The sequence below is a fragment of the Salarias fasciatus genome, chromosome 6 (assembly GCF_902148845.1).
Source record: "Salarias fasciatus chromosome 6, fSalaFa1.1, whole genome shotgun sequence".
In the NCBI taxonomy this organism is placed as follows: Eukaryota; Metazoa; Chordata; class Actinopteri; order Blenniiformes; family Blenniidae; genus Salarias; species Salarias fasciatus.
The window spans coordinates 30,420,879-30,430,639 of record NC_043750.1 but is presented as its reverse complement, the minus strand read 5'-3'; the positions used below and the strand labels follow the sequence as shown (position 1 = coordinate 30,430,639).

At 40.7% G+C, this 9,761-nt stretch overlaps 1 protein-coding gene across 1 annotated transcript; it reads left to right on the top strand.

Annotated features, from left to right (window-relative positions):
• Positions 1 to 2,004: 2,004 nt before the first annotated feature.
• On the top strand, positions 2,005 to 7,233 carry LOC115389690 (uncharacterized). The gene is made up of 5 exons (XM_030093223.1): positions 2,005 to 2,065; positions 4,085 to 4,387; positions 5,334 to 5,639; positions 5,726 to 5,836; positions 6,519 to 7,233. The coding sequence occupies exons 1-5, from the start codon at positions 2,026 to 2,028 to the stop codon at positions 6,644 to 6,646; spliced, it is 888 nt and encodes a 295-aa protein (XP_029949083.1). The 5' UTR covers positions 2,005 to 2,025; the 3' UTR covers positions 6,647 to 7,233.
• The last annotated feature ends 2,528 nt before the right edge of the window (positions 7,234 to 9,761 follow it).

The window sequence follows — 9,761 nt, the reverse complement described above, 5'->3', positions numbered from 1 at the left end:
ACTGAAACAAGTCAGATCCAACCACAGCGTCCATCAGCAGAGACAAAGAAGATGAGGAACATCAGCTCCACCTGCAGAACATCGAGTTCTGCTGTTCCCACTGCACCTCCTCCACCATGCACTCCCACATCTCACATTTCAAAGCTTACATAGCTCACCTCTGATCACATGTTGTAAACATGAGAGCAGAATACTGACAAGTTAATAGAGCGAAGAATCCAGTTTCTCAGTGTTTGTTTTTTTTCAGTTTTAGTTTGTGTTTCCAGACTTTGCCCTTCAGCAAGACACTGAACCCTTAACTGCTTCCAGTAGACACAGATGCCTCCACTGGAGAGTGACTGGGTGAATGTGAAGTGCACTCTAGTCCTTTTAACATTCTGGACCACTGATCCTGTTCAGGGCTGCAGAGCACTGGAGTCAGTTCCAGCTCATTTATGGGGAACGGCAGGATTTAACTGGACAGGCTGACAGTCCATTGCAGGGCAAACACACACAGACACAGACTTACTGATATTCACACTGAGGAGTAGTTCAGGGTCACTAGTTAACATCACATGCATGTTTTTGGACCGTGGGAGGAAGCTGGAGTACCCAGAGGAGAGCCGTGCTCACATGGGGAGAACATGAACCCAGTACCTTCTCGCTGTGAGGAGAGAGTGCTCGTCACTGTTCCACCGTACGGCCCTGTATTGTGTCATAAAAACATTCATTCATATAAAAACTCTCTTTTCAATGATCTCACCTCAGAAGAGGTTTGATATGAAGCAGAAAGTGTGAATTAAAGATGCATCCAGACTGAAAAAGGTTTAATTCCTGCTGTCTTTGGAGCTTTTTGAGCCAGTGCTGACATGTGGTGAGGATGCTGAGGTGAAGCTTCATGGTTGAGTCTCTCCTCTCTGAAGGTGTCGGATGTATAAAGTGTGAGGAAACCTGCTGATTTCTCCTGTGGGGACCAGGACCGATCAGCAGGTTTCCTCACACGGGCTTCCTGTGTCTGTACGGTTTGGTGGTGATATCAGGGAGGAGGAGCAGCTTGTTCTTCAGGAGGTTTGAGGAGTTTAGATCACACTGAATTTATATCCAGGTGGTTTTATATTAAAAAGAAGAAAAAAAAACCCACATATTTTACAGGCTGTGCCACAAACAGCAGGTTTGAACTGTGAGTAGTTTCTTCAGCCTGAGAGTTTTAAGAGTCAAAGTGAGACGCTGCAGACTGCATGAACGCTGATGACTCATTCCTCTCAGCACTGTGGTGAAGTGTGAGGCCAAAGAGCTGCTTCTTTTAAATAGGACAGGAAAAGCTGTTTTCTACCTGACTGTGGTAAAAACCAGGCTGTGGTTTACACAGAGGACACTGCGTCTGTCACCAGCAGGAACATCACTGAAGTTTCTTCTGACAGTTTTCAGTGTTTCTCTACAGACACAGCAGCAGCTGATCTGATCTGGACTGAAACACTGTTGGAAGTCAAGATTTCACAGTTTAATCATTTAATGGAGTCCACGACTGAAATACAGCTGCACACTAAAATAATGTCTATTATACTTCTTTTGTTTGTTTGTTAATGAAAGGCTCCTCTTGATAATCTGATTTCTTCCCTTATTTTATTGACTTTGAATACTTGTACATAATCTTGCTGGACCTGACAGGGGGACAGGAAGACAGCGAGAGAAGAGAGAGAGGACAAAGATCCAACAACGGCTCCAGATCCCAGCCACCACACCAGGAAGCCCCGGTCCAGAGGGGGGCAGAGGAAGACCCCAGCCAGACCCCCAGCAGTCAGGAGGACCAGGATCAGCAGCTGAGGACCCTGCTGGATACAGAGCACAGAGCTCCACTGTGGAACTTTCTGCTCTGTTAATGCCGATGTGGTGCTGATACATCATATTTCCTGGAGAGTACTCTCTCTCTCTCTCTCTCTCTCTCTCTCTCTCTCTCTCTCTCTCTCTCTCTCTCTCTCTCTCTCTCTCTCTCTCTCCCTCTCTCTCTCTCTCTCTCTCTCTCTCTCATGTTGAGTCTCTGACTCGATGATGGATCTTCAGGAATCGATCTTCTTCCTCTGTTTCGGTGAGTTTTTACAATAAATGAGAAGCTTCACAAGTTGCATCAAGTCAAATTAATACCAAGAACGTTTGTGTTCATTCTGCTTGAGGCTCATTGATCTTTTTTATTTTATTAAAGGCAGCAGACAAGATATTTTTGTTCACATTTTCTTTACAAAAAGACTTCTGTCATGTTTATTGATATTTTTTTTTCAAGCTGAAGGATGGATTATTTCATCACTCATTCAGTCATATAATTGTATAAATACATATTTATGTTTTTGTTCTAAAAAGTATGTTTGTTTTTATTTAGTAATCATTTCCTATTCTTGCAGACCTCTGTAACAATTTTTTTCTTAAATGCAAGAAAAAAAATGTAAATGTACAGATGTGGAAAAACAAACATCTTTTTAAAATGAACAATGCCAAAAAAAATTCTTTTTATTACTTTATATATTACTTTTCATTTTAATTAATTTTATTTTTGTGCTCAATGTGAATTGACACAAGCAAACTGTAAAATCAAACAAATGTTTTCAGTTTCAGGGTTCAAGAAGAGCTGATGTTAGTGTTAAATGACCTTTTTTCACATCTGTGAAGTAAAAACAAATCTAAAGAATAAACTCAAGCCAACGCAGTTGCAGAGCGTTCTCCTGGTTTCTACAAGAACTGAATATTTCCTGTTTTTCTCATCAGACTGAAAGATTTCAGGAGAGAAACAAAAACTTCACTTTGGAGAAAAAAACGGAAAATCACATGAGAAATCCTTTAGACTGAATTCTATTGACAGTCTGATGGAACAACAAATAAAATCTTTGAAAGATTTTTATCAACAATATTTTAATTGAATTTTCATTATGACACCAACAACAACAACAAAAAAACATGAAATATATTCAAAGTACTCATCACAGAAGAGTCAGTGTACTTAACTAATAGTTACATTTCTTATACGTTATATCAGCAAAATGTTATTGGGTTCTCCGATATAATAATATATAGTTATGTGATACAATGGTACTTCAATGACACAATCTTTCTCTTTAAAACAAAACACAGAACATGGCAGCTCGAGTCCGCGTGAATTAGTAGTTTAACAGCATCCGGAAATAATTCACAGTGAAGTCCAGGTCCTGCAGGGGGCGCCATTAATCTGCTATAGACTTGTTGATCAAACGTGACAGGTCGTTGTGATCAATGTGTTGATTAAATCTTCCACACAGTGTCTGAAATATTCCCTGTTTGCCTTTGAGAGAATATGTTGGTAGACATGCACACATCTGTCTGAACCATAAAGAAACATCTGGTTTCCCTGTTCTCTCCAAGGCTACAGCAGTTGTCCTCTTTGCTTATATAAAAGCTTACATTGATGAACATTTAATCAGTACTATTTACATTATGACCTTCCAGTTAGCGTTCAGTCAAAATAAACCTAAGGTCCAGTCTCATTAGACTACTCAGAGGAGAAGGCTGTCTTCAAATTGTTACGATCATCAGTGATGTTATTATCTGTTTTGTCGTCAAGCACTTCAATTGTCAATATTTTCTGAAGGTATTTCAGTAGAGGTGAAACATGTGTCCATCTCGCCTGCTGCTATAACAGAAGTCCAAGATATTTTAACTGTTGAGGTTTATAATCTAATGTTTTATAGGAATCAGTTTCTTCTTTTAGTTTTTCACTTGTTTTCATTGTATTCAAACTTTGATCAAATGTGTGTGACATGATTCCTGTAGAAAAAGTGATGTATGAGGTTTTGCTGACAGAAAGAGGTTGATGATCTTCCTGCTGTGAAGGATTCAGGTTCTTCAGGTATCTTCACTCAGAGAGAGCAGGCAGACAGAAACAGACTGAAATGGATCATATTTATAAGTTCACCTCCTCTGATGGAGGATTTTCTTCTCTCAGACATGAAGAAAGTTCTTTGCTCCACTTTGACCTGCAGAAGTTTCCAGGCTGATGGAGCTTTTCTGACAGTCTGATTCAGTTCTTGTTAGCTTGCAGCTAATGTTCCTTCTGATGGGTGAATGTGTTTTTATTCCACAGTGATAATCTCTGCTGCTGCTGATCCACTGAAGACCCTGACAGCCTCTGCAGGAGGAAACATCACTCTGCCCCATGCTGTGAAGGAGAAAGGATTTCTGTTATCTGAAAGAAACAATTTAGCTCATGTGGACAAGAAGAACCTGTTGGATATATATGGGGAAAATTACAAGGACAGACTTCACTGGAACCAGAACACAGGATGTTTTACTCTCACCAGGCTGCAGAAAAATGACTCTGGGATCTATACAGTTGACTCGAAGGAAGGAAGAGGTGCTTCAGTAGAATATAAACTGATGGTGTACGGTACGTTGGATTTATTCTTCTTAACTTTGATCTGTGTGTTCAGTGTTCATGTCTGTATTATTATAGTGTTAGAATTATCATTCACAGAGCTGTCAGCACTGTGGGTCAGTCTGAGAACTGATTCACTCAGTAAGTTTGGAAAAACACATTTATGAACAACACAAAGTAAGAAAACAACTGAAAGAAACATGTGGATGTAACCATTTAATACAGTATCATCACAAGGCACAGGTGGGTATCTATGAATGATATTAAATGGACAAATATCAGAAGGCACTAGATTAAGATCCAGTATTCTTGAATATCAATATTGACATGGAACACAAGCGCTTGGACACACAGGTCTGAATCACACAAATCAGTTTGGGGCCTTTTATTCTTCAGTCCCAGTGTTCCAGTGTTCATTTGTGCCGCCACACAGCTGGTGAGGCAGAAGAATCAGTAAAACCTGCTCCTCCAGTGGATCACTCTGGGAATCTCTGGATGTGAAGCTCCAGTCAGGCTCAGCAGAGAATCCTCCAGCTCCTGGCAGAATGTGGCTCCAGTCTTCATCTGTGGCTTCATCAGTCAAACGAGCAGAACGGTTTGATCAGAGTTCAGTCTGGTGATGTGAGTCTCTCTGGGTTTTTCCTGTGAGCAGCGATCAACTTTCTCACCAGGAGACCCTCAGCTGGGTGAACTGGTGTCAATGATTGATCAGTGTAATAATCATTCTGCCACCATATCAGCTCAATAGTTTTCTGCTTGAATAGAAAACAGTGTATCAATAAAGCATGTTGACCATATATCAATCTGACTGGGGAAAAAAAGCATCCACATATAAAACACCATGTACATTCAGCAAGTTTTAATGTTGTCATCTCATTAACCTCTGTCATTGTTCTCACTGTATCATTGTTCTCATTGTTTCCTGACTGTGATGTGATTCTGTGTCGTTGCTCTACAGACTCTGTACAGACTCCTAATGTCAGCATATTGAACAGAAGCTCTGAGAGCTGCTCTCTGAGCTGCTCTGTGGACTCAGCTCAGGAGGACACCACACTCCTGTGGTCCAAAGACCAGGAGATCCTGAAGAAGAAGCGCTCTGCTGCTTCTCTGTCTCTGACTTTATTCTACTGGCAGGACCTGGACTCTCCTCTTCAATGTGTGGCTGAAAACTCTGCAGAGAATAAAACAGTGTCAGTTGAAGTGAGGACAGTCTGTCCACTGAAACAGAGAGGGAACCCCAACAGCTCCACAGACTCCAGGCATCGTGAGTGACCTCTGACCCTGACCTGGAACAATGACTCATATCATCATGGTTGTTTATAAAATGTGGTCTTTGTGTCGTTTTAACAGATCTGATCCTCATCATTCTCATCCCCATGGTGTGTAGTATCATCTTCATCCTCTGTGTTTCTGCCGTCTGGAGGTTTAGTCGTCAGCAGGATTCATCAGCAGGACAGACAGGCAGGCTCCTCTTCTGTTACTTTCTCCATCATAAAGCTCACTGCTCACATTCAGTCCACCTCTGAACAGGACTGTTAAATTCTGCTCCTGGTGGATTTCTGATCGCAGTGAGAAAGTTTGTCATCTAAAACTGAAGATCTTTGATTTGTGACAGTTTCACAGTGATACTGAGTCCAGCGGTGAATAAACTCAGTAAATGAATGAATCCCACTTGTTTAGCAGCTTGATCAGCAACAGTGACAGTCATGTGTTCTGAGTTGATTTTCTCAGTAGTGAATGATTCAAACCTGCTTTCTGTCCTGAAGTCAGTTGTGTGATGTGACATTAGATTCTGAGAACTCTCCCACATTCCCAGTTGGAAGTTCCTGTTTGAACATGAACGTGACAAAGTGAGCAATAAAACAGAGACTGACAGTTTTTTATGAGCTTGTTTCCTTCTCTGCTCCAGTCACAGCCCAGCAGCCTTTAAAGTTTGTCTCCTTCTGTCTCTGCAGGTAGAATACACCAAAATCAACATCTTCTCTCATCTGAGCACTTCCTGTAACTCCTCCAGGTGAACTGAGGTGAATCACCTGAGTCACCATGAAGCTGAACCACCATCATTAACTGCTGTGTTTGGCTGCTCCTCCTCCTCTTCCTCTTCCTCTTCCTCCTCCTCCTCCTCCTCCTCCTCTTCCTCCAGAGAACAACTTACAGGAACCATCAGAATATGGAAACCCCATCCTGACCTCTGTCTGCTACAAGCCGGCGTTCAACTCTCTGCAGAACATGAACCTGCAGCTGAAGACAGAGAAGCACAGACAGAGCTGAGTGTTCTGATCAGCAGCAGGAAATCAGTCATGTTTAACGACGGTGGATCACAGCGGTCCAGTGGTTTCAGTCGTTCTGACTGCTGCCATTAATGTTTGTCAGAGCTGCAGTCAGTAAAACAACATTGAACTTGTGTTGTTAATCCTTGTGAGACCAGTTTTATGTGGTTTCATTCAACTTTCCTCGGTTTACCAACAGCTTGAAAACACCTTTACTTCCTGTATGTCACCGGTCAGAGGAGCGACGGAGGAAATGGTGTCAGCATCTGGCCTCTGAAGAGGATCAACACTGACTGCTGTTGACATTGCTGCACCCTGTGAGACTTCCAGTCCTCCATGAAACCCACCTTTCATCATCTCTCCAATTCATTGTTCACTTTTTTCTTTTTTTCTTGCATTACTATGCTAATTACTTTCATATTCCATCCTTTAAAACTCCAAATCAAGAACAAAAAATTGCTTTTCATTAAAAAAATAAATCACATTAGAATAACAATATCAGATGGACGGGTGATGATTTCACTTCCGTTTCATAATAACTAATATTTTATTCAACACACATCATCACCATGATGTTTATTGATGAGACTTAATAGTATCCTTGTAAAGTGGGAACAGATTGTTGTGAATCTGATCTGCAGAGACAGAGAGGAGAAAAAATGAATTTGTTTGTGTGTGTCTTCCATTTGAAGCAGAGCATTCATCCATCTGTCAAAAAAAAGTTAAAAATGTAATCTTATGTCTGTTGTGGCTTTTTCATTTGTTTGTCCTTATGTAGGTTTAGCAAACACTGTTCATGTTAACCTGGTTATTGAACTGGTTACTGCACCTAATCAGTTTGGTTTTAAGCAGGGCCATGGCACTGACATGTGCATTTTTGCACTTAAAGAAATCATGGATAAGTATAATGCACAGAATTCAACTTGTTTTTTTTTTTTTGGTGTGTGCCTCTAAAGCATTTGATAGAATTAATCATAGTAAACTTTTTGATAAGCTGTCTGTTCGTGGTGTTCCCGGTTATCTGATCAGAATACTTGCTTACTGGTATTCCTCACAGTTAATGCAGGTGAAATGGGACGATTCCTTCTCTGACTCTTCGGAGTCACCAATGGAGTTCGTCAGGGGGGAATTCTGTCCCCATTGCTTTTAATATCTACATTGATGACCTGTCTGTACAGCTTAACATGTGTAACGCTGGATATATTGTGGGAAATTATCTGTGTAATCATTTAATGTATGCATATGATTTGGTGCTGTGTGTGCCCATATAGTGCTGACCTACAGAGGCTTCTGAATATGCTCGCAATGTGGAATAGAATATGATATTATGTACAACTCTAAGAAAAGTTATGTGATGATTGTAAGAACTAAAGAGGATCAGAGACTGGCATTTCCTGATTTCTTTTTAAGTGGTTGCATCCTTGAAGTCACTGCAGAACAAAATATCTTGGCCATTATATCACAAATGACCTCACAGATGACAGAGACATGTATAGACAGCAGTGTAAACTGTATGGACAGGCAAACATGGTGGCACGTAAATTCCACATGTGCTCAGCCAATGTTAAAGTTGCTCTCTTCAGGTCATTCTGCTCTCCTTTGTACACTGCACATCTCTGGCGCAGGTAGAAGAAGAGGAGTCTGCAAAACTGTCGCCTACAATGACTCTGTGAGAATAATAATGAGAGTCCCAAGACACTCTAGTGCAAGTGAAAATGTTTGTTAATTGTGGTGTGAGAGCCTGTGCAGCTGTAATTCGATGTTGCATTTACTCTTTCATGTGCAGAATCACAGAACTGTGAAACTGTATAATCCAAGCCCTGGTATCACTTATAGCTCTATGAGGTTCACGTCTGTAATGTGCAAACATTGGCGATCCTGTTTATATGTATATATGGTGTGAATACTTTTTTTTCTTGTATTCTTTTTAGCATAGTTTTCTCTTTTAACTAATCTCTATGGACTATTCTGTATGTCCTTAATAAAGTTTTTGAAAGTTTTTGAACTGTTCTTGGTTCAGGATGTGGTTTATCTCTCTGTGGTAACTTCAGCTGGAACAATGTTGATTTGATTTGATTCAGTGTTTTCTCTGTCAAAGATAACAGTGGAAGAAGTTGAACCCAGAGAGTTTCATGCAGAGACACAACAATAATAAAAGAACACACCACTTATTATCATGTTCTGTGTGTTTTCTTCTGTCAGTATAAAAACATCAGGAAATGCTCACGTACTTTAAGATAAGCTACTTTACATTTGGGGTTCTATAAATTACATTTTAACAACCAGGAAGAAACCAAGAGCCTCAATAAAATAAATCCAGGTATCCAAAGCTTCTTTTCCATGAACTGAAACAGTCAGATCCAACCACAGCTTCCATCAGCAGAGACAAAGAAGATGAGGAACATCAGCTCCACCTGCAGAACATCGAGTTCTGCTGTTCCCACTGCACCTCCTCCACCATGCACTCCCACATCTCACGTTTCAAAGCTTACCTAGCTCACCTCTGATCACATGTTGTAACGTGAAAGCAGAATACTGAGAAGTTAATAGAGTGAAGAATCCAGTTTCTCAGGGTTTTTTTTCAGTTTTAGTTTGTGGTAACACTTTACTTGAAGCCCCCCTGCATAACACATTATAAGTACATTCATAAAGCATTATAATGCCATTATAACATGTGTAGCTGTAGTTATAAACACTAATACATGATCACAATGCCAGGACAAACCCTAACCCTAACCCTAACCCTAACCCTAACCTTAATCCTATGCTGTATACTGCTGTATAGTGAGTTATAAGCATTGTGATCATGTATTAGTGTTTATAACTACTTATAATGTGTTATAAAGAGGGGCTTCAAGTAAAGTGTTACCTAGTTTGTTTCCAGACTTTGCCCTTCAGCAAGGACACTGGTGAATGTGAAGTGCACTCTAGTCCTTTTAACATTCTGGACCACTGATCCTGTTCAGGGCTGCAGAGCACTGGAGTCAGTTCCAGCTCATTTATGGGGAACGGCAGGATTTAATTGGACAGGCTGACAGTCCATTGCAGGGCAAACACACACAGACACAGACTTACTGATATTCACACTGAGGAGTAGTTCAGGGTCACTAGTTAAC